At 62.4% G+C, this 24636-nt stretch overlaps 1 protein-coding gene across 2 annotated transcripts in view; it reads right to left on the bottom strand.

Annotated features, from left to right (window-relative positions):
* ZFPM1 (zinc finger protein, FOG family member 1) overlaps positions 1–24636 on the bottom strand; it is an 82810-nt gene that overhangs the window by 12774 nt on the left and 45400 nt on the right. The window contains exon 4 of one of the 2 annotated variants that reach the window (XM_016930369.3): positions 6351–6484. The exons of the other annotated variant lie outside the window; for it this stretch is intronic. Within the exon in view, the coding sequence (XP_016785858.3) occupies positions 6351–6484 (134 nt within the window). The remainder of the gene's footprint in view (positions 1–6350; positions 6485–24636) is intronic. 2 annotated transcript variants of the gene reach the window in all.

Here is a 24636-nt window from a genome sequence, read left to right as displayed (position 1 = left end):
TCCCCAGGACACTGCGGGGTAGTGGGCCAGCAGCAGGTTCACGGGAGGGTGGGAGCTGAGGCTGAGGCTGAGGCTGTTGAGGCCCCAGCCCGTCTTTCCACCAGCCCATCCTGAGAAGTCCTCCACCTCCCCATCACCTTAACAGAGGCACCAGCTGGTCCCTCAGTGCCTCTGTCTCCCTCGACCATGCAAGGAGTACACTTCCCAGGTGAGGGCCTGAGGCCTGCACGACTACAAGCCAGGTCCGTGAGACCCCTGCCACTTCATCCACTGGGTCACTCACTCACTCACTCCCTTATCCGGCAGGCAGGCCTTGTGCACCAGCTGTTGCCAGGTGTGGGGAACACAGTGAACAGAACTGCATCTCCCGTGAGTCCTGGAGTGTGGAGCCGGCCAGAAATAGCAGGTAGGCGCCTGGAGGGGCAGCGACAGAGACACGGGACAGGCTGAGACGGGGAGTGGGGATGGCTGTGCCAGGATGTTGGCCGAGACCTGGAGGGTGAGGAAGGGAGGGTGTGGATACGAGAGGGCCAAGGAACAGCACGGGGGAGGGAACAGCGCGGAGAGGGAACAGCATAGGGGAGGGAACAGCACAGGGGAGGGAACAGCACGGAGAGGGAACAGCATAGGGGAGGGAACAGCACAGGGGAGGGAACAGCACAGGGTGGGGGAACAGCACAGGGGAGGGGGGAACAGCACAGGGGAGAGGGAACAGCATGAGGGAGGGAACAGCACGGGGGAGGGAATAGCACGGGTTGGGGGAACAGCACAGGGGAGGGAACAGCATGAGGGAAGGAACAGCATGGGTTGGGGGAACAGCACGGGGGAGAGGGAACAGCATGAGGGAGGGAACAGCACGGGTTGGGGGAACAGCACGGGGGAGGGAACAGCACGGGGGAGGGAACATGGTGTTTGTGCTCAGGATACCTTATCGGGGGGTCCCTGACCCACGATGGCCTGAGGCTTTCTCACCTGGGGATGGGGCTGGGACCCCTGGAGGTAACACAGGGTCTGAGCAGTCCTCTGAAACCATGCAGGGAGCCCCAGAGCCTGGCGTCAGGGGTCATCGCCATGGCAGAACTTGATCTCATAGGAGGGGAAGGCTGGGCTTGGGGAGCTGAGTCAGGCCACTCTCCCTTTAGTTTTCACAGCACGGAGGAGGGAACAGCATGGAGGCGGGGGAAACAGCATGGAGTGGCAGTGGGGAACAGCACAGAGGAGGGAACGGCATGGGGGAGGGAACACTGAGGTTGGCCTCAGGCCATATATTCATCCATCCATCCATCCATGCATGCATCCATCCACCTGTCCATCATCCACCCACCCACCTAATCATCCATCCACCCACCCACCCTCCCATCCATGCATCCATCCATCCACCTGTCCATCATCTACCCACCTACCTAATCATCCATCCACCCACCCACCCTCCCATCCATCCATCCATCCATCCACCTGTCCATCATCCACCCACCCACCTAATCATCCACCCACCCACCGAATCATCCATCCATCCACCCACCCTCCCATCCATCCATCCGTCCACCCACACTCCCTCCCTCCCTCCCATCCATCCATCCATCCATCCACCCACCCACACTCCCTCCCTCCCATCCATCCATCCATCCACCCACCCACCCACCCATCCACCCATCCATCTATTCATCCATCCATCCACCCAATCATCCATCCATCCACCCACCCTCCCATCCATCCATCCATCTACCCACCCATCCATCCATCCACCCACCCATCCACCTAATAATCCATCCATCCACCCATCCATCCACCCTCCCATCCATCCACCCATCCATCCATCCACCTATCCATCATCCACCCACCCACCTAATCATCCATCCACCCACTCACCCTCCCATCCATCCATCCATCCTCCCATCCGTCCATCCATCCATCCATCCTTTCAGCCACCCACCCATTCATTCATCCATTCATCTATCCACCTACCCACCCACTCATCCATCCACCCATACATCTGTCCATCCATCTACCATCCATCTACCCACCTATCCATCCATCTATCCACCCATTCACCCACTCATTTATCCATCCACCTATCCATCCACTCATCCATCCACCCATCTATTCATCTATCCACTCATCCATCTATCCACCCCTCCTTCACCCACTCACCCACGCATCCATCCACCTACCTATCCATCCATCCATCCACTCATCCATCTATCCATCCACCCAGCCGTCAATCCATCTACCTACTCATCTGTCCATCTACCCATCTACCCACCCATCTATCTACCCATGCCTCCACCCATTCACCCATCATCCATCCATCCATCCATCCGTCCATCCATCCATCCACCTTCTCAGCCACCCACCCATTCATTCATCCATCCATCTATCCACCCACCCACTCATCCATCCACCCATACATGTATTCATGCATACATCCACCTGGTTATCCTCCCATCCATCCACTTATCCACCAGCTATCTACCCACCCATCCATCCATCTACCCACTATCCATCCATCCATCCATCCATCCATCCATCCATCCATCCATCCATCCTCCCTCTCAGCCAGCCATCCATCCATCCATCCATCCATCCATCCATCTATCTATCCATCCACCCATCCACCCATCCATCCACCCACCCACCCACTCACCCACTCATCCATCCACCCATACATCTATCCATCCATCCACCTGGTTATCCTCCCATCCATCCACTTATCCACCAGCTAGCTACCCAACCATCCATCCATCTACCCACTATCCATCCTTCCATCCATCCATCCCTCCACTCATCCATCTATCCATCCACCCAGCCATCAATCCATCTACCTACACATCTGTCCATCTACCCATCTACCCTCCCATCCACCCACCCATCCACCCACCCATGCATCCACCCATCCACCCATCATCCATCCATCCATCTATCCATCCATCCATCCATCTATCCATCCACCCAGCCATCAATCCATCTACCTACACATCTGTCCATCTACCCATCTACCCTCCCATCCACCCACCCATCCACCCACCCATGCATCCACCCATCCACCCATCATCCATCCATCCATCCATCCATCCATCCATCCACCCACCCTCTCAGCCATCCATCCATCCATCCATCCATCCATCCATCTATCCATCTATCCATCCACCCATCCATCCACCCACCCACTCATCCATCCACCCATACATCTATCCATCCATCCACCTGGTTATCCTCCCATCCATCCACTTATCCACCATCCATCTACCCACCTATCCATCCACCTATCCACCCATTCACCCACTCATTTATCCATCCACCTATCCATTTATCCATCCATTAGTCTATCCACCCCTCCTTCACCCACTCACCCACTCATCCATCCACCCACCTATCCAACCATCCATCCATCCATCCATCCACCCATCCATCCATCCATCCATCTACCTACACATCTGTCCATCTATCCATCTACTCACACAACCATCCACCCATCCATCTACCCATGCATCCACCCATCCACCCATCATCCACCCATTATCCACCCATCCATCCACCCACCTACCCACCCACCGACCCACTCATCCATCTGTCCATCCACCCACTCATCCACCCAGCCCTCCAACCACACATCCATCCATCCATCCATCCATCCATCCACCCACCCACCCATCCATCCATCCATCCATCCATCCATCTACCCATCTACCCATCCACCCATCCATCCGTCCACCTACCCATCCACCTCGAGTGTTTCTTCTGTATCTGACTATAAATTCTGAAGCTGGCTGGGCCCCTCAGGCCCCTTTCCTCCAACCCCTGGCGTGGCAGGGGTGGGAGCTGTTGCTGCATCAGGGAAGCGACCTGCCCCAGGTCACACAGCAAGTCGGTGCCAGAGTCCACACTCCTGACTCGGCCAGGGACTTGTGCACTCATTTTCCTCTGTGGGTGCCCGCCCCCCATGTCCAGAGGTGGGGAACCGAGGGGGAAGCCACCCTGTCCCTGTTCATCCCGGCCTGTGAGCAAGCCCCAGGCCTGTGGAGGCCAGCGGGGAGGGTCACAGCATCGCATCTGCACCCCTCCCCCTTCTCCTTCTACAAAGAGAGAAGAAAAACCGGCAGCAGCTGGGGCGATCCGGGCAGGAGGCAACGTCCTCCTCAGGGAGGGGTCGGGGAGAGAACTGGGACCTATCAGCCAAGAGCGACAGGGGCCCGCTGAGACGCAAAAATATTTAGACAATAAATGAAGTATCGGAAAGGCGTGCATATCTTGAAGAAATCAATCATCTTGTACGGTGTGTCTGGACACTCGGCGCCAAGGCGGAGATAGCGCCTCGCTGGGGAGATAAGGGTTAATCAAGGATTTAATTCTGCAGGAGATAAAGCAGAGGAGGGAAGAGTGGAGTGGGGGCTCCTTCCTCCCCGGGCTCCCCGCAGAGCCTCAGCGGCTCCTCTGGCCTTGGCTCCCCTTGTGCCCCCAGACGTTATCTCCCCACTTGGGAGGGTTTCTAACCCCGTGCCCGTATCCCCAGGATGGCCTGTGCCCTAGGCCAGAGCAGGACTAAATGCGGAGGCAGGCGGACAGGGAGGGGTGACTGCAGCTAGGGCAAAGGGCAGCCCGTGGGGATGACTCCTGGGCCGGTGCCAGCCCCTCAGCCCTACCATTAAGGAGCTTGCGAGGGTCTCCGGGGATAGGCAGATGTGGGTTCTAGTTCTCCCTCTGCTGTTTGATCCTGGGTATTTGGGCAATTGACTTAACATCTTGGAGCCTCAGTTTTCTCATCTGTAAAATGGAGTGGCAGGACCCTCCTCGTAGGGTGCGGGGAGGAGGAAGTGAGGATGGGCGTGTGGTGTGTCTGGAACTCACAGAGCCCTCCAATCTCAGCCCCTACGGTCTTTGCCCTTGGTCTCTACCTATGGGTTTTCTTGACACTTTGAGAGTTCAGAGATGAGAGCCACGGAGCTCCTAGCCCATCCACTCATTCCTCCTGGCAACCATAAATGCCTGCCAAGATCCCCACATCCCAGCACCCCAGAAGGATCAACTGCCGCTTGCACGCGTACAGTGATGGGGAGCTCACGCCCCACAGAACCAGCTCTAAACAGCATGGCTTCCTTCCTGTGGTGGAGCTGAAATGTGGCTCCTTCCATGGAGAAAACTGACCACCACTGAGCTTCCGCTGCCGTTCTTCCACCTCCCTGCTCCAGGCCACGGGGCCAGGCAGCCACCCCTCCTGCAGGGCTGCTGGCCGCAGTGCCCACTGAGCCATGCCCCGTGTCAAGCACCACTCCTGACCATCTCACGTGACCTGCCCAGCTGCCCTGGCAGACAGGGGTGCCCTGGGCTTCCCTGCACCACAGATAAGCTTGCAGCCCTGCCCACGCCCCCTCTCAGGGTCTGCAGGCTCAGACGTAAAAGGAAGCTTTAGGCGCCCCTATGTCTCACCCAAGGTCCCAAAGGCTGAGGAAGTGGAGGCTCACAGTGGGCAGGGGCCTGCCTGGGGATGCACAGCAAGGAGATGGCATAAAGGCAGGAGACTCCAGGGCCTGGCAAAGGGGGACGCCCTCTGTCCTGGGCCAGCTTCCCAGTGACTCCCTGAGCGGCCTGGGACATGCGTCTGCCCGCTCAGCTGCAAAAGGCTGTGTGAATGGCCCAGGAGGCCCCAGACCCTATGCCGCCCATGATGCAGCCCCACACGTACTTACAGGTTTCTATATACCAGTGCCCTTTCTTAGCTGAGACGTGTTTTAAAAGAAACCATCATACCCTCTTCGGAGGAAACCGAACTGACTTGTCATAAGTCGGAGGTAGCCCCAGAAGTACATCCAAGACAAACGACACAGGCCTTTGTGTCTAGCAGCAAGGGGCTGCCTTGGAAGGCTCTGCCAGGCAGGGGCTGTCACCAAGGAGATGAGCACACGTGCCGAGGCCATGGAGACCATGGGCCTGATGGCCGTGCCTGTCGTCAGAAGAGTCCGCGGGGACAGACACAGAACTACCCTCTCGCTCTCTGCTGTAGCGTCCCCACCGTCCCAGTACCCCAAGGCCTGAGCCATTGCTTTGTTCCTCCCTCCCCTTGAATGCTCTTCTCCTCTGCTGCAATGCCCAGTCATCTGTCAAGGTCCTGCTTAAAGAACCCCTCCTCCAGGAAGTCCTCCCTGAGGCACCAAAGGCCCCATATCACCTCCTACAGGAAGCCCTCCCTGGGCCCCAAGGCAGTGAATCCCTCCCTATCCTCCAGGTCCCAATATCTCAGGCCCACACAAAGTGGCCAGAGCCCCTGAGCTGGCATCTAAGCTGGGCCTGTCCCCTGGGTCCGTGTTGCCCTGCATCGGGGTGGGCGGGCAGGGGCGGGGATGGGGGCTTCTTACCGGCTCCGCCTGCCTGGGGGATGAGGCTCTGGTCTGGACACTCCCGTGGAACGGGCCCCAGGACAGGCCCGTGGCGAGGCTGAGTCGGGCCCGTATGCGCCTCTGCCCATCCTGCACCACCGGCTCCAGCTCGTCTGCAGAGAGACATCGCAGGCATGAGGCGTGCCCGGTCTGGGGCCTGTCCAGCCCACCTCCCGCTAGGGTTGGCCCAAGGGGCAGTGGAGGGTGGCAGTCCTGGGGGCCTGGGCTGAATGGCAGGGGCCTGGGCAGCCCTGCAGCAAGATCTCTAGGGCACCGTGGGGTGTAGGGACGCAGCCAGGAGGATGCCTGTGGCTGGGTTTGAGCGAGCTGTGAGCCCTGCGATGGTCGTTCTCCAGAGCAAGGGCTGCGGGTTGGACAGGCCCACAGAGCCCGGCCGCACAGTGCAACGCTGGCCTGAGTTTATGTCATGGCTGACTGGGGGCCCCCAAAAGATACATCAGCCTGCAGTCTATGAACGTGCTGATATTTGGAAAAAGGGTCTTTGCAAATGCAATTAGATTAAGGCTCTTGAGATCAATGGGATTATCAGGTGGGCCCTAAAACCAAAGACAAGTATCTTTCTAAGAGACACAGAAAAGGAGACAGAAAAGACCATGGGAAGATGGAGGTGGAGATGGGAGGCAGCCATGAGGGTCGCCTGAAGCCCCCAGAAGCTGAGAGTGGCAGGAGGGAGCCTCTGGAAGGAGCCTGGTGCTGCCGACACTTGGACTTGGGACTTGGAGCCTCCGGGCTGTGCGAGGACACACTGCTGCCTGAAGCCCCAGGTGATGCTAACTTAGCACCCAGCCCAGGACACACACACACCTGGCCCTCACCTGCCTCCTGGAGCCTCAGCCTCCTCGGTGGACAACAGGGACGTGGCTCCTCCCAGGCCACACACCCTCTGCCCAGGAAGGCCGGGCCACCTCTACCTCTCCTGTGGCCAGGGCTGCCTGGGCCCACAGAGGCCTCACGTGGCCTGGCCTGGTCCCCTGGCCGCAGTGCTGTGGCGGCCCCACTTCCTGGAGCCCCGATTGGGCAGGCTGTGGCCTTAATGGGCCTGATGATCAGATAGCTGCTTGCCTAATGGCAGAGATAACATGTAAATACGCCGGGAGGCCCTGCTAAAACGTTTTAACTGGGTCTTTGTCTTCCCCAGGGCAGATAAGATGGCAGCGAACCAGGACCGAGAGGCCGAGGAGGCCCGCGCCCCTTTATCAGCCCCCAGGAAGGGAAGAGCGGACTGGGGACAGCAGGAGCGGTTCTGCCGTCTCAGCTTCAGGGCTGCCAGCCCACCCAGAATGCCTGGGTCCTGGCCCAGGGCTCTGACCACTGGGCTGCCCTCCTCCCCTGCCCCTGCAGGGCTTGGCACCAAGAGGGTGACCAGTGTGAGCTGGGTCCCAGCATCACAGTCACACGGGCCAGCTAGCACCACGCGGCCCTATGGGGGACCGGGAACACCCATTCCTGTGACGGTCATCCCCCTGCACAGACAAGGACATCGAGGCTCCTGGAGGCTCTGTGGCTAGCAGGCTAGCAGTGGGGCACCGGGGTCCAAACCCAGAGGCCTGGCTCCAGGGGCACCCCTGCGTGTGACAGTGGTGGGGGGCCTGGCCCCTCATGTCCTGGCTGTACCTGCGACTCTGGCCCACCTGGCCAGGCCTCGGGGGTGGGCACGGGAGAGAAGAGACTCCCCCGATGGGAGCTCCTCGTGTGTGCTCATCTGTCCCTCTGTCTGGCCTCCGGCGGGTCCTCAGTGCCACCATCAAGTGAGCCTGTGTGTCACCCCCGAGTCAGGGCTGGGGCCACAGGGAAGCATGTGGAATCCCATCCGGACCGTCAGAAACGCTTGCAGCTTCGTGGGGTGGGCCCTGCATGCAGGCCTCTGCTCTCCTGCTGGGGCCTGGGGGGCAGGGCGGGGTGGGGGGCCAAGAGGACCGCTTGTCCGAGAAGCCCCTGAGGGCACGTGTGGACCCAGGAGTGGCTGCGACTTCCTTTCAGAGAGGGAAGGGGTGGCATGCCTTCCCCTCGGGTTCCAGAACATTCCTGACCAGAGTCCCTGCTGTTCCTGAGACACTGCTGTGCACCTGGGGCTGGTGCCCACCTTTCCAGGGGTAGGAGGAGCTTGGGCCTGCAGCGTCCACACCTGCCGCGTGTCACACCTCAAGGATGCTGAGGTCCCTGTCCTGGCAGCCCTGGGCTCTCACTTGCCCCCTGCCCTCATGGGGAAGTGGGAGGGAAGAACTGGTGCCCACCCTACCCAGCCCACGATGCACCCACAGGCAAACGGTCCTGCTCCCTAATCGGAGCTCCAGGGCCAGCCGGCCAAGCCTCCCAGATAAGAGCGTGGCTGGCATTTCCCGTGGTGGCTGCCCCTTCTGGGTATCACACACTGCCAGAGAGGGCTGGCTCTGATAAAGGTGGCCGTTCCACTCGCCCAGGGGCAGAACCCACCACTCAGGGATGGCCGGGGGCTGGGCGAGGGGCCTCCAAGGAGTCCAGGGATCGGAGGGGTGTGGGGCTGGGGACCAGGGCAATGGTCACCATGACAACCCATCTCCCTGGACCAGGGTTCAGGATGCGTCTCCAAGGGGCTGTGCACGGGAAAGGTGCCTCTTGGGGGTGGATGCAGGTGCCTGGATTGGTAAGGGGAGCATGGCTGATCTTAGCCCCAGCTCACCCCAGGTGCCCTTGTGCGGCATTCGACCTGTGCAACTGAACACGGAAGCCGTGGTGGTTCTCAACGCTCTTCTGCTCACATAACCTATTTCCAGCCTCCTGTTCCTGCAGAGACCCTCTCCCAACCGGAAGTAAAATCGCATTGGAAAGTGGGGGTGGGTGAGGCCTCCTACTCCTGGCAGATGGGGTGCCTCCTGAGGACTTGACTCAAGGCTGAGAATGGATGGAAGTGTCCGTGAGTGAGGGTGAGGGGCCTGCAGCCTAGGGCCGGGGGATGCTGAGCTGGGTGGGAATGGGCAGGAAGACACAGGCAGTTGTTTTTTTAAATGGCCTCTGAAATGGCTGGGGGATCCAGACAGTGGCACCCATGGAGATGGTCAGCACCCAACCCCACCACCAGGAAGCCTGGGGCCCGGCGAGGCTGAGGAGTGCCCAAGCCACACTGGGAGCTGTGGCTGGAGGTGGGACCAGAACCCACCATGAGCTCAGTGCTTGTCCCGCCACAAAACCCTGTGGGGCACCTGGGGCAGCAACAGGCGAGCCACAGCCTTGGCCTTGGGGCTCCCAGAAAACACAGGCAGTGGCCAGACACCCCCACCGGCACCGACAGCTCTGAGGGCGGGCCAGTCAGGGTGGGCTTCCAGGGGGTGGTGTCCTTCCCTGCCAGCCTCCTGTGACTGGTCTTTCTGCCTCCTCTTCCCCAGCTCCAGAACAACTGGGTGAGCCCAGCAGAGATGCCAGCTCCGGCCAGGTTGTCTCTGCAGCTGAAGAATGGGGACGCTAGCTGTGGCTCCCAAAAACCCACGAACCCAACATGAGTGCCGGCCCCACGGACCCAACATGAGTGCCCGCCCCACGGACCCAACTGAGTACCTGCCCCACGGACCCAGCCTCAGCCAGGCCCAGCAGGACTTGTGAGGATTCTTTCCAGCTGTGCTGAAGTTACTCCTCCCAACGTACATGGGGGAGACAGATCCGAGAGGTTAAGCAACTGGCCCAAGGGTAGGCAGTGGGTGGGTGGGTTTGAACCAGAGCCCCAGGGCTCTTCTGAGCTGAGGTGGGAGGCAGCGGCTGGTGGCCCCGTGGCTGACTCTTCCTGCTCTGACCTCAGTTTCCCCATCTCTAGACGGGTCTCCTGAGGAGGGGGCGGGACCAAGGCCGCATGGGTGAGCCCAGCCAGGGGAATGGGGCCGCCACTACAGGCACAGCACTGGGACAAGGACTAATTTATTCAGGCAAACAAGACTGCACACGCCATTTCCAGAACAAACACGCTGTGCTGGGATTCAATTTCACCCCTAAGCATCTGCGAGGAACCAAATGAGAAGTTCCAGCCATTGCATATTTATATGATTGAAAGGTCCACATGGTCTTAAAGCCCTCCAATGACACCCCATGGGGATGGAAGCAGTGGGGGACCGAGGACCAGGCAGAGCTTGGCGCTGCTGGCTGAGCCAACCCCACAGAGTGGGGAACCTGGCTGAGGGGAGCCCGGTGGGTCTGGCCAGGGTCCAGGGCCTTTTGGGGGTGCCTGGGGAGGGAGAGCTGGGGTTTGGAATCCACAGGCCTGGGGCCAAGTCCTGCCTCTGCCCAGCTTGCCAGCGGTTGTGTGTGCTCTGAGCCTCAGTTTACCCATATGGAGAAGGGGGTGCCAGCATGACGTTCCCTCGGGCTCGTGCCGTGAGGTTAGGGGGTGTGTCTGCCGGTGCAGCCAGCACTGTTCTCTCTCTCCTAGCTGCCCAGATGGGCTGAGAAGCTGCACCAGGTGGGCATCCTAAGGCCTGGGGCCCAGCCCAGGGCTGCCCCCTGGGACTTGGCCTTCACCCCTGGGCTCTGGCTCTGCCCCCGAGGCCCTAGAGGCCCCTGTCGCCTCCCTCAACAATGTGGCCAACAGTGCCCGGCACAGGAACCGTGGCCCCCTCCGTGACGCGCGTGTGGCAGCAAGCCGGTGGAGGAGCGTCTGCTCCCATCCCACAGGCCCAGAGACTCCAGCAAGCAGCTGGGGGTCACACAGCAGGGAGGGCAGTTGCTCCCGAGACCAGACCCTGAAGCTGCTCTCTGACAGAGGATCCAAGGCTACACCCAGGGTCTTCTGCCTCCTGAACCCACTCTGCTCAGCCGCCCGCCTCCCCGGGCCTGTTTCTCCACCTGCTCCTCAACCCACTCTGCTCAGCCGCCCGCCTCCCCGGGCCTGTTTCTCCACCTGAGCCATGGCCCTGGCAGGCTGGCTCACAGCTCTGACTTGAGGAGGCAGGTGAAGGCGTCACCCTGTGAGTCTGCGGACGTCCGGGAACTGGGGCCCCTCCTGCACACAGCTGGCCTTCCCGCCTTCCAGGGGCCAGCCTCCGTGTGTGCCTAATGGCTGGTAGTCTCTGGAGTGCAAAGTCCAGCCACCCCAGATGGTGGGCTCTGTGGTCGGTGCCCACCGTGGGGTCACCCCAGCACCCACTTATCTAATCGGTCCCATCGCTCCGCCCGGCCCCGCCCTGTGGCTCCCATAGGCCAGCTGGGCCCAGCTTTGTTGGGAGCGGCCCTGTCTCAGGAATCAGGCTGTTTGCTTTGATAAAAGTCACAAAAAAGGAAAGAAAAAGGAGTGAGGGGGAGGGAAGGAAAAACCCCAGGCTGACGGGGTTCTGGAAGCCTCACAGCGGGCTGGCGGTGAGGCTGGTGCACAGACCACGTGGGCCCCGAGAACACCAGCTTCCAACACATCCTGTACAGACACAGAAACCGAGGCCAGAGGGGCGAGCGGCTCCCCAAGGTCACATGGGAGGCAGACTGGGGTGGCCAGGGGTCAGCTGCGTGGGGCGGGGCAAGCCGGCCCCTCTGTCCACCACGACGCGCCGCGTGCGGATTCGCTTGCTGATCACCTGTGCTCGGTTCCCGCGCAGGCAAACCCCGCGGGGCCCCTGAGGGCCTGGAGCCCATTTAACAGGGGGCGAGGTGACCAAGGTCACCAGCTCCAAAGTCAGACCCTCCTGGGGGGAAAAGCCCGTAATCTGGGTGGCAGCTGAGGCCCCAGGACAGAGAGAGGCGACAGAAGGGGAGGGGGGAGGCTAAGTAGCTCCTCCCCCGCCCCGTGACCTCCACGCAAACTCTGTGTCCCCTCTGCAGCCTCAGCAGCAGGCCTTGGCTCTGTGTGCTGCAGCCACCTACGGGAGGCAGAGCCCTGGTTCCCAGGATTCACCAACCAGGGCCCACGGCAGGCACCGAAGGCCACATCTGGGAGAGGTTCAGAGTGAGCGTCGGGATGGGCCTGTGCCAAGGAGAGACCAGGGGAACCCACGTGGAGCCCAAGGCCTGTGGTTGGACTCTGTGGCCTGCTCTGCGGCCACGGAAGCCTCTTGGGCAGTAGAAAGGGTGGTGCTGTGTGGATGTCATGGCCTCCTTCACATGTGATCCTCCCAAGATCTGGCTGGGAACAAACCCAGGCCTGGTGAGAAATGGATGGGGGACGAGGCTGGGGGTCCAACAACTTCTTTTCTTTCTTTTTTTTGAGACAGAATCTTGCACTGTCACCCAGCCTGGAGTGCAGCGGTGCAATCTCGGCTCACTGCAGCCTCCGCCTCCTGGGTTCAAGCAATTCTCCCATCTCAGCCTCCTGAGTAGCTGGGGGTACAGGTGCGCGCCACCGCACCCGGTTAATTTTTGTATTTTTAGTAAAGAGGGGGTTTCGCCATGTTGGCCAGGCGTGTCTTGAACTCCTGACCTCAAATGATCTGCCCACCTCAGCCTCCCCAAGTGCTGAGATTACAGGTGTGAGCCACCGTGCCCGGCCCACCAGCAACTTCTTCACACATCCTTGACCCACTGGGCCCCTTCCTGTGATCCCCTTTTTAGGTTCCTGTTTACAGATGGGGCAACCAAGGCCCAGAGGAAGGAGTGGCTGCTGGAGGCCCCCGAGTGGAGCCCAGGATGGGCTGGGGAAGGGTATCCTCCCAGGAGGGCTGTGGGGCTGGGCCCATCTGCAGAGGGGCCTCACAAGGGTCCCTTGTGAGCATCCGAATGCCTGGGTGCATGGGTGAGGTCAGGGTACACTGGGCAGCTGGCTGTCTGCAGGGGGCCTTTCCCACAGCCATGCGGGCCCCTCAGGGCTGCCACTTCTCCCCGAGGCCCACATCTGCCGGAGCTGGATGGCATCTCCCATGGAGGCTGGTGTTCCCAGGCCTGTAGAATCCACAAGACCCAACCCAGGCTATGGACAGTGGCTGAGCATCGCCCTCTGAGCCATACCCCATCCAGCCAACCTGCCAGGGCATGGAGAAGGCTGACACACCCAGGCAGCCCAGGTCTAGGCCCAGGAGACCAGAGCCATGGGGCACTAGTCAGTCAGTGTGTTCCCTGGATCAAGCCACACCTGAATGCCAAGTCAAGAAACACAAAGGGACTCAGGCTTGACTCCAGCCCTGGCTGGGTCACTGATGGCCATGGCATCTCTGGGCAGACCTCAGCTTCCCATCTCTGAGCTCTGGAGGCGGGGACATGGTGCTGAGGGGGTGAGGCCAAGAGCTTGGGGGATGATGGGGACCGTTTCTCCTGTTCTCGTCTGTGAAAAGCAAGGCCTGAGAAGCTGGGGGCCACGTCGGAGGTTAAACAGCCAGCAAGTGGCATGGGAGAGTCGAGCCCAGGTCCTCTGATCGCAAACCCATGTCTGCAGCCCAGGCCATACCCCCACTTGCAGTGAAACCCACCCCTTGGGTAGTGGGCCCTCCGTGAAGCCCCTTCCCCGTTCACAGACAGGAGCCGCCGAGCGGAGCAGGCAGAAGGCCACCTGGAAAGGCCAGCAGGACCGTAGCCCTCTCTCGCGGCAGTGGCCCCGGCTGTGGCACTTGGGACAGCCGAGATGGAAGGAACAACGTGACATGCGCTAGCGAGAAGGGAGACGGAGCCGCAGGCGGATGAGATGCGGGTGACGGGAGCCATGGATGCACCAGAGCTTGGAGACAAAGCCACTCGAGGGCTCTGCAGATTAGCCTCGCTTCTGGGGGCCTGATGAGGGCTCACACCCTGCCTCCTCCTGAGAGGGTCCAGGTCCTTGCAGGAGGGCTGGGTCTGGGAGAGGCGCAGAGGAGCCTGGGAGCTGCACACCCAGGATGGGTAGAGAAATGGATCAGCTTCGCTGTTGAAAAACCAGATGTCACATACGTCTGGGCCCTCTGGCCACACTGGGGAAATGGCTCTGCTCCTCAGAGCTGTGCCCCGTGCACACCCAGTGATGGCCACCACCCTGTGGACGCACACTCAGTGCACAGCCTGCCCTGCCCGCCCGCCCCTATTCAGTCCTTTCTGGATTATTCTGTTATTGTGTGCCCAGCATTGCAGTTAAGCCCCAGCACAAGACCTGAGTCTATTTCGCTGAGGGGAAACAAAGGAGGGGCCTGCCCAAGGCCCCCCAGCGCCCTGCCCTGGAAGACCCCAGGCCCACCACCTCCTGGGAGGCTTCCAGCTCCTCTACCCTGGTCCCCCTGCCCTGGTGCCCCCCAACCCCTGCCCTGGTCTCCCCACCCCCTACTCTGGCCTCCCCGCCCCCTGCCCTGGTCTCCCTGCCCCCTGACCCTGGTACCCCCCAACCCTACCCTGGTCTCCCTGCCCCTGGTCTCCCCACCTCCTGCCCTGGTCTCCTCTGCCTTCTGCCTGGCATGGCCCCTGTTGGCCTCCTGACCATGATGCCTGGCCTCTGCTGGGCCACAAACTTCAGAGCACCCTGGAGGCCAGTGGAGAGCCCAGGGTGGGGTTGGCCTAGAGCCCCAGGCCTCCTGGATGAGGGTTTTCTTCTCACCCCAGGCCAGAGATTAACAAAGGGCTTCGAACCACAGACCCTGCCTTCCTGAGATGTTTCCCTCAGACCCTGCACTCACTGTGGATGGCTGTGGGGGGCCAGGGGTGCGGGGGGTGCCTGTCCTTGGGGTGGGCACGTGGTTGAAAAGCCCCCTGGGGGGGCCCTGCCAGCGGCTGCACCTGCCGAGGCTCTCTCTCTGCTAGGGGTGGGCCTCGTGCCCTATGTGCCCATCCTCCAAGCACCTGCCCACCAGCATGGTGGTCTCCTTGCCAAGATGTGCTCAGGACCCACATCGCAGGGGGCCTGGGTGGGGTCAGCAGACAGGCGGCATGGGCTGCGTTCCTGGGAGCTGACGGCAGGGGGTGCTGGCTCCAGGGAATGGTAGGTGCCAGGTACGGTGCTGCCTCAGGGCCAGCCCACATGGCACCGTGCCAGGACCCCAGGAAGCCGTTGTGCGGAGGGCGATGCCGGCCCCTCCCACCTCCTCCCTGCCTCCCAGGTCCCCAGAGTGCTCACCACCTCCTGAGGGCACCAGGGGGCAGAGGTCTTGATTTCATTAACTCTGTCTTCCTGCTGGACTGTCAGCCCCTCAGGGCCGGCTGTTGAACGGCTGTGTCCCCAAGGCACTGGGACACCGTGGACCTGAGTGCCTGTGTTTGGAGGAGGAGGGCACCACCGCCTGGGAGAAGACCCAGCCAGAGGACCCTGGGGAGGGACTGGCCTCCTTGCCGAGGCCCTAGCTGGGTCTGGGCTGCCTTTCCACAAACGGGCAGTAAGGAGCAGCAGGCTCAGGGGCCATGGCTTGGCTTGGCCAAGCCTGGGCCTGGCGTCCACTGTAGAGCAGCTGCGTCAGCCACCGGGCGAGGGAGCGGCAGGAAGGGCCGGCCCCAGGTGCTGCAGCCCCCAGCCTCGCCCCGCCCACCCGCCAGCTGGTGCCTGTGAACTTGTCTTCCTATCGCCTGGAACATCGCTGCAATTATTGATTTTTTGACACACAACAACAGCCCATCTTTATCGGGCTGAACCCTGGCCCCAGCTAATGGCAGAGCTGGGACCGCCTGGGAATAGCAAGGAGGGCAGGGTGGGGCCCAGCTCTCCTGCAGGGACCTGGGGGCCCTCGCACCTGCAGGCCCAGTGGCCTGTCCTGGGGAGGGGGTGTCTCTAAGGGAAAGGGCAAGGCCCTGGCCTCACAGGGGCAGTGGGGCAGTGCTCAGGCCCAGAACTGCCCTTTCAGAGGCCTCGAGGGCAGCTCAGAGCCAGGTCTTGCCTGTCTGAACCCCTTCCATGGTGCTCTCTGGGGGCTGTGGTCTCAGACACCACTACCTTGGCCCCGTCTGGGGCAGGTGGACTGGCAGGCAGAGCGCCACGGTACACAGGGGGCCATGTCCCTCCATGTACCCTTAAGGGGTCTGTGCACGGGGCCCAGCGAGGTGCTCTTTCTCCATGCACCCTGGGCGGTGTCTCTGCCACTCTGTGGCACCTCCCCAGGGCTGAGGAGTCTGAAAGCCACAGCCTCATGTCACCTCCAAGCTGGGAGATTGGCGGCCTCTCTGGGCTTCTGGAAGGCTAAATACCCTGGGTCCTGGGCCTTGGTCTTCCCGCCTGGGAAGTGGGGAGAGGGAGTCGATTTGCCTCCAGGTCCTAGTAGTCTGGTCTTTGGGGACCCTGAGGCCTGAGAACTGGGGTGGGGGTCCCTGGCTCTCCCCAGCCTTGCCTCGTCCTATTGGTGGCTGAAAACAGGATGTCAGATAAGCTGTTTGCACAGGACATATTTTCTTTACCTTATCTGTGTCCTATCGGCCTGGGCGCCCTGGCCTCTGCCCCGTTTTTCCAGGGTCTGGATGCCGCTGAGGGCCCTTTCTTCCTACCAGGCCCCTGCTCAGCCTGTTCATTTGCCCCCTGGGGACTCTGTCTGTGCTTCATAAATGGGAGAGGGTGAGTGAGGGCCCAGGGTACTGCCCCAGCCCTGGGCGAGACCATCTACCCAGCCTGGGAGGCACCCACCCCCACTGAGGGCAGCCATGGACACCCAGGCAGGTGCTGGTGAGGACGCTGGTGCCGACCGAGAGTGTCAGGACACTGCCACCCCCTAAGAATGGAAAAGTCCCTTCCAGAAAAGGCTGCTGCCCTGAGCCCTCACTGACCCTTCAGGCTCGTCACCTCCACAGAGGAGGTGCTAACCAGGGGGAGACTGAGGCCTCGGGAGCCCAAGATCTGCCTGGCAGCCCGAGGCGCTAACTGGGGTACAGGGCCTGTGCCCCGGGGTGAGCCCAGCCCCATGTGAGTCCCGGAGGCAGAAGGTGCTTCCGTGAACTGTGAATGTGTCTCCTCTTCTAAAAGTCACGTGTGGTTTTATGGGAAGCCACAGAGGGTGCTGCCATGGCACCGATCACCCCAACACAGATGAGAAGACCGAGGTCAGAGAGGACCTGGCCCCACAGAGAGGCAGCTGGCTGTGAGTCAGATGCAGGCCAGGCAGAGGGTGGGAAAGACCAGGAAGCAGGAGGAGCCCTGGAGGCAGAACAGGCCGGCCCCTCCCCAGACACAGATCCCTCCACTCAGGAACCGTGGGCCCCCCAGACACAGATCCCTCCACTCAGCAACCCTGGGCCCCCCAGACACAGATCCCTCCACTCCGGAACCGTGGGCCCCCCAGACACAGATCCCTCCACTCAGGAACCGTGGCCCCCCAGACACAGATCCCTCCACTCAGGAACCGTGGCCCCCCCAGACACAGATCCCTCCACTCCGGAACCGTGGGCCCCCCAGACACAGATCCCTCCACTCAGGAACCGTGGCCCCCCAGACACAGATCCCTCCACTCAGGAACCGTGGCCCCCCAGACACAGATCCCTCCACTCAGGAACCGTGGCCCCCCAGACACAGATCCCTCCACTCCGGAACCGTGGGCCCCCCAGACACAGATCCCTCCACTCAGGAACCGTGGCCCCCCAGACACAGATCCCTCCACTCAGGAACCGTGGCCCCCCAGACACAGATCCCTCCACTCAGGAACCGTGGGCCCCTCCCCAGACACAGATCCCTCCACTCAGGAACCGTGGGCCCCTCCCCAGACACAGATCCCTCCACTCAGGAACCGTGGGCCCCTCCCCAGACACAGATTCCTCCACTCAGGAACCGTGGGCCCCCCAGACACAGATCCCTCCACTCAGGAACCGTGGGCCCCTCCCCAGACACAGATCCCTCCACTCAGGAACCGTGGGCCCCCCAGACACAGATCCCTCCACTCAGGAACCGTGGCCCCCCAGACACAGATCCCTCCACTCAGGAACCGTGGCCCCCCAGACACAGATCCCTCCACTCAGGAACCGTGGCCCCCCAGACACAGATCCCTCCACTCCGGAACCGTGGCCCCCCAGACACAGATCCCTCCACTCAGGAACCGTGGCCCCCCAGAGACAGATCCCTCCACTCAGGAACCATGGGCCCCTCCCCAGAGACAGATCCCTCCACTCAGGAACCGTGGGCCCCCCAGACACAGATCCCTCCACTCAGGAACCGTGGGCCCCCCAGACACAGATCCCTCCACTCAGGAACCGTGGGCCCCCAGACACAGATCCCTCCACTCAGGAACCGTGGGCCCCTCCCCAGACACAGATCCCTCCACTCAGGAACCGTGGGCCCCTCCCCAGACACAGATCCCTCCACTCAGGAACCGTGGCCCCCTCCCCAGACACAGATCCCTCCACTCAGGAACCGTGGCCCCCCAGACACAGATCCCTCCACTCAGGAACCGTGGCCCCCCAGACACAGATCCCTCCACTCAGGAACCGTGGCCCCCCAGACACAGATCCCTCCACTCAGGAACCGTGGCCCCCCAGACACAGATCCCTCCACTCAGGAACCGTGGCCCCCCCAGACACAGATCCCTCCACTCAGGAACCGTGGCCCCCCAGACACAGATCCCTCCACTCAGGAACCGTGGGCCCCCCAGACACGGATCCCTCCACTCAGGAACCGTGGCCCCCCAGACACGGATCCCTCCACTCAGGAACCGTGGGCCCCCAGACACGGATCCCTCCACTCAGGAACCGTGGCCCCCCAGACAGAGATCCCTCCACTCAGGAACCGTGGCCCCCCAGACACAGATCCCTCCACTCAGGAACCGTGGCCCCCCAGACACAGATCCCTCCACTCAGGAACCATGGGCCCCCCAGACACAGCTCCCTCCCCTGTGCCGCTGCTCAGGACCCATGGGGGTCCCCACTGGCCCCTGAATCAAGCACTGTGCTACAGTGGGGGTTCCTGTCCCAGGGGTGCCGTGCTCATCCACCCACCCTGCCCCGCGGAGCAGCGCCCCCGCCACCTCCCACCTGCCGAAGAGACCGCACACAGCCTTCCCGCCCTGAGGGGCCTTCATGGCTGGTGGGGTTGGAGGAACGACAGCTAAAGGCGGGTGGGGGTGGCGAGCGCTCTGAGGGCAGCCCCAGATCTGCCGTCCGGCCACCGTGTGTGCAGAGAGACCCACAAATGGGCATCCACGTGGCCTCCGCTGCCCTTAGAACCATCCTTCTCTGGAAGAAACGTGGCAAGACAGCAAAAATTTAAAAAAAAAATGGCTTGCCATCTTTGACATGCTGACCTGAGCCCGCCCATGCGGGGATGATTTTTCTGGGATAAATTCCCAGGAGCCAACTGCTGAGTCAAGGGAGGCAGCAGCTGCTGGCACTGGGGCAGCCCGGACCGGGTGGCTCCGACCTGCGAGGTGGGGACCCTCGGCTGGGGGGGGTCACCAAGGCCACTGCCTCCAGCAGCACTGGACGGGAAGGGACAGTGGGGCTCTGGGAGGCTGGGGACAAGCCCAAGACCTACAGTGACTCCAGGGTGGATCCAGATGGGAACCTGGGGCCAAAGCCCCTGTCCATGGCCCCGGGCGGCCCACAGGGCACAGGGACGGGGTTGGGGGACATGGAGGGGCATGCACAGAGGCGTCAGGCCTATGAGGCAGAGGTGGGTCCTGAGTGCCCGGCACCCGGGCCCCTGGGCAGGGCGGGAGAGGGCGGGGGGCCAGGGTGGGAGGCACCCTCACGAGACGCAATAAACCCGAGATAGCATCTTGCCGCATCTCAGGCCCTGCTCGGCCCTTTCGGGCAGGATATGACCAGCCCTCGAGCCGATGGCGGCCCCTTTGTCCCATCTCCGGGGACCGATCTTATCAGCTGCGTCCACGGCCGCTGTAATGGAAAAGCGCAGTGAGGAAATAAAAAGTTACACACAGAGAAGGAGGAGAGATAAATAAATAAATAAATAAATAAATAAATGGGGGGGCGGGTGGAGCCGCGTCGGGGGTGGAGGAGCTACTAGGAGTGTTAAACCATGGGTTGGGGCGTTTGCAGGGCTGGGGTCAGGAGGTCAGGGCTCACCGGCCTGGTCTCCACCTCGGATGAGCCACGTGAACTCACTGGGCCTCAGTTTGCTCATCGGCCAGGAGCCCCCTCGCGGGCTGGGGTTGATCCCATGGCAAACAGCAGTGGCAGGAGGGCCCTGCACCCACGCCCACTACCTCCATCACCAGCACCAGCGGCACGGCCCTGCATCCATGCCGGCTATCTCCATCATCATCAGCACCAGCGGGAGGGCCCGGCACCCACACCCATTACCTCCATCATCAAGAGCACCTGCGGGAGAGCCCCTGCACCCACACCCGCTATCTCTATCATCACCAGCACCTGCGGGAGGGCCCCCGCACCCAGGCCCACTATATCCATCATCACCAGCACCTGCGGGAGAGCCCATGCACCCACGCCCGCTATCTCCATCATCACCAGCACCTGCGGGATGGCCCACACACCCATGCCTGCTATCTCCATCATCACCAGCACCTGCGGGAGGGCCCCCGCATCCATGACAGCTATCTCCATCATCACCAGCACCTGCGGGAGAGCCCATGCACCCACGCCCGCTATCTCCATCATCACCAGCACCTGCGGGAGGGCCCCCGCATCCATGACCGCTATCTCCATCACCAGCACCTGCAGGAGGGCCCCCCGCATCCATGACCGCCATCTCCATCATCACCAGCACTGGCGGGAGAGCCCATGCACCCACGCCCGCTATCTCCATCATCACCAGCACCTGCGGGAGGGCCCACGCACCCATGCCTGCTATCTCCATCATCACCAGCACCTGCGGGAGGGCCCCCCGCATCCATGACCGCTATCTCCATCACCAGCACCTGTGGGAGGGCCCCCGCATCCATGACCGCTATCTCCATCATCACCAGCACCTGCGGGATGGCCCAGGCACCCATGCCTGCTATCTCCATCATCACCAGCACCTGCGGGAGGGCCCCCGCATCCATGACCGCTATCTCCATCACCAGCACCTGCAGGAGGGCCCCCCGCATCCATGACCGCCATCTCCATCATCACCAGCACTGGCGGGAGGGCCCCCGCATCCATGACCGCTACCTCCATCACCAGCAGTGGTGTCTCAGTTTCCCTCCTGGGCAGGAGGAGGTGGAGAAGTCAGGCCATTGTGGGGAGGGGCCAGCCTTAGAGACCCTGACATGTCCCCAGCCAAGGCTGCACCCCCATAGGGAGGGCCCGCTGGACCTGTCGGACAGGTGAGGACACCGAGGTGCCGTCTAGGGACCCAGCACTGTGCCCAGGACCTGGCTCAGCCCAAGATCCGAGCTGACCATGCAGACTTGCTGGGAAAGAGAAACTGTGGGCCCTGCCCTGCCCCAGCAGCCCCAGGGAGCCTGAACTGTCCTGTCCACGTCTCACAGATGAGGACCCTGAGCCCAGAACAGGGCACAACAGGCCCCAGGTCTGCGGTGAGAGAGGTGACACCTGGAAGCTGAGTCTGCCGTTGTGCCAGCGGGAGGGTTGGTGCCAGTAACGGCAACAGCACTGCTGGCAGCAACAGTCCTAGCAAGGTGACAGCATGACCCAGAGTGACAGCGACAGCACCAGCAAGGTGACAGCGGCCAGGCCAGCAGCAGCACTCTCTAATAGCGCTGTTTCTGTGCTAGTGACAGTCACGGTGCCCACGCTGGTGGTGACACGGGTGTAGTGGTGGGAACAAGGGCAGCTGGGGCAGCAGCTGCCAGCGACACGCTTGTGGCTTGCCCAGCGCCTGCCCACTGTCCCAAGGGTCCTCCCAAGAGCGCCCTGTGGCCGTCTTCCTGACGAGGCCACCAGCTCATGGGGGGAGCTGGCTGTGTCCCCGGCCATGCGGCAGGCCCAGGAGGGGCAAGGAGGGAAGCTTCTGGGCAGTAGCCGGGGCTCCAGGGGCTCGCCCAGGTGACTCTGGTGGGCCTGCCCCCGAGATGTCTGGGAGGGGCCGGTAGGGCAACGGCAGGGCCTGGGTGGGGGCTGGTGGTGGGGGATGGCCGGGGCAGGAAGCCGGGTGGGAGGGCGGAGGAGGAAGCCAGCTTGATTAGCGCCTGCGGCCGAGATAGGCTGCCCTGGCCACAGATAGCCTCTCCCGGAAGGTGGTGAGGCCAGAGGGCAGCACGGCAGGCAGCCAGGCCCGGCCCCCGCCCCCCAACCACCAGGACGGCTGGAGACCCAGGGCTCTGGCTGCGCTCCTCATGGGGCATCCACTGTCCGCTCACCCTATGCTGGCATGGGGCCGAGGAGGGGCCGGGGAGCCCACGGGACTTGGGGGCTGGGCCCGGAGAGGCTGGATGGGTGGGCCTGGGCCCTTCCCTGGGAGGCAGGCCTGTGGGCTCTGTGCCCACTCGGCCCCTCCCCAGCATGGGGGTGGGGTGGCTACCTGACTTCTCCTGGCCTCAGTTTCCCATCTGTGAATGGGGACACTGCCCACTTCAGCCAAGCCCTTTCTCAGATCTCCCTCTGTCTGCCCCTGAGCCATCCTCCACCCAGCCAGCGGGATTCAGGGGCCACCCAGGTGGGGTCCCCCACACTGCGCGCAGACCTGCTCCGTGTCCAGCCTGCTGGGCACCAGGCTCCGCCCTGTCCACGTGCGCGGTCCTGCCTGCCCCCTGGCCCCTTCGCTGCTCCCAAAGTCAGCTGGGCCGGCCCCACCCCAGGCCTCTGCACCCGGCTTCCTCTGCACTGGCCTGCGTCTCCCACCCGCTGCGCGGCCCCCACGACTGCTCTCTTCTCCTCGGCGGCTGCTCTGGAGGAGGTCTGTTTTCCTCACGCTGCATCCCCCTGTCTATCACAGGGCTGGCACATAGCTGGCGCTCAATAAATGGAAGTACAAAGGAGTGAGTGAGTGCCGGCTCTGCCTGCGATTTCGGGACCTCGAGGCCCAGGTGACTTTCCTGGGGTGGAGGCTGAAGTCAGGGCCAGGTTCAGGAGGCAGCTTCTGTATGGCCAGGGCTGGGGTGGGTGTGGGAGGTCAGCCAGGCCCCAGGGTGCCGGCAGCCTGGTCATGGGGGAGCCACGGGGGCCATTGGGGAGCTGGGGATGAAGGAAGGGGAGCCGGCCTCAGGGGCTGCAGATAGCTCTGGCCCCAAGCTCAACCCTGTCCAGGGGCTCCGCCCACAGGGCCTTGCGTGGAGAGGCAGGCCTGGGGTCTGGTGGTGCAGGCAGGACCAGGGTGCAGCCCCCACCCAGGCCTGGGGCCAGTGCTTGGGAGAGGGGAGGGAAGGGTGTCATGGGAAGGCTCAGGGCCAGGGGCAGCCAAGGTGTCCACGCCAACGACCCAGGGTCAGGCCAGCCAGAGCCTGCGACCTCTGAACTCAGTTTCCAAGATAACTACCCTCTGCAGCCGCAGGCCCAGTGTGATGGGGCCTCAGGCTCTGAGCTGACTGCTGCCTCACCCCTGCGATCACTCCAGATCAGAGGGGTGCCCCCGGCTCAGGGACTGCGCCCTCGGCCTGGGACACCGTTTCCAGACGCCCCTCGCTCATTTGGAACTCAAACGTCGGCTCAGCGAGGCCGGCTCTGCCTGCCCCTCGGACATGTGGGGTTCCTACCTCATCATGATTTGGGGTGTCTCCCTCGCCAAGGAGCAGATCCCGGAGGGCCTGGGCTATGCTGGCCTGAGCACGTCCCTCATACACACGCTGGTTGAATGAACATGTCACCTCCTTCTCTTAACTGCTCCCGGGCAGGACACCCATGTTCTTTCTGGTTCCAGGGCCCGTGTCCCTCCACCATACACGTCCAGGGCAGGCCCATCCTTGTCTATCCAGCACCTGATATGCACCTGGCCCCAAAGTGCTCAGCAAACCTCCGGGGAAGGGGCGTGGCTGCGAGACACACAGCCCCTCCTCGGGTTCTGTCTCGGGCTCCCCAGGGCCCCCTCTGCCCAGCTGTGAAGTGGGGCGGGGTCTGAGGCTCCCTCTGGGGACCCCCCAGGTGGGTCCGTGTTCCCCAGGACAGCCAGAGGAGGTGGCTCCTGACCCAGCACTGGGTCTGGTCTCTGGAGCTGACCCCAGGCTGACCCCTGCCATCCGCCAGGGCCCCCTCCTCCGCCGTTAATCTAAGACTAATAGTGCTATCGGGGGCAGCGCCGGGCCGCTGATAAGGCAGAATAGCTGGAATGATTTCCCACCCACGCACACCGGGTGGGGAGGGAGCCAGTCGCCTATTGGCCCATCTCCCCGCTGTCCATCAGGCCGGGCCCCCGCCTCAGCCTCCACCCGATAGCAGGCCTTGAGGTTTGCATAGACGCTCGGCCGGCGAGATTAGTCAGACGGAGCTCGGCCCAGATAACCAGCCCGACGCCCTCACACGCTCGGGTGAGGATTCCCAGCCTCGGGCGGGCCCTGTCGGGACCCTGGGGTGGGGGACCCTTCGTGGGCCTCAGGCAGGAAATAGCGGACAGAGCCCTCCTCCCGCCTCACAGCAGCTGCCGGCTCCCAGC

This window comes from Pan troglodytes, chromosome 18, assembly GCF_028858775.2.
Source record: "Pan troglodytes isolate AG18354 chromosome 18, NHGRI_mPanTro3-v2.0_pri, whole genome shotgun sequence".
NCBI lineage: Eukaryota > Metazoa > Chordata > Mammalia > Primates > Hominidae > Pan > Pan troglodytes.
This window is presented reverse-complemented; position numbering and strand designations above follow the sequence as displayed.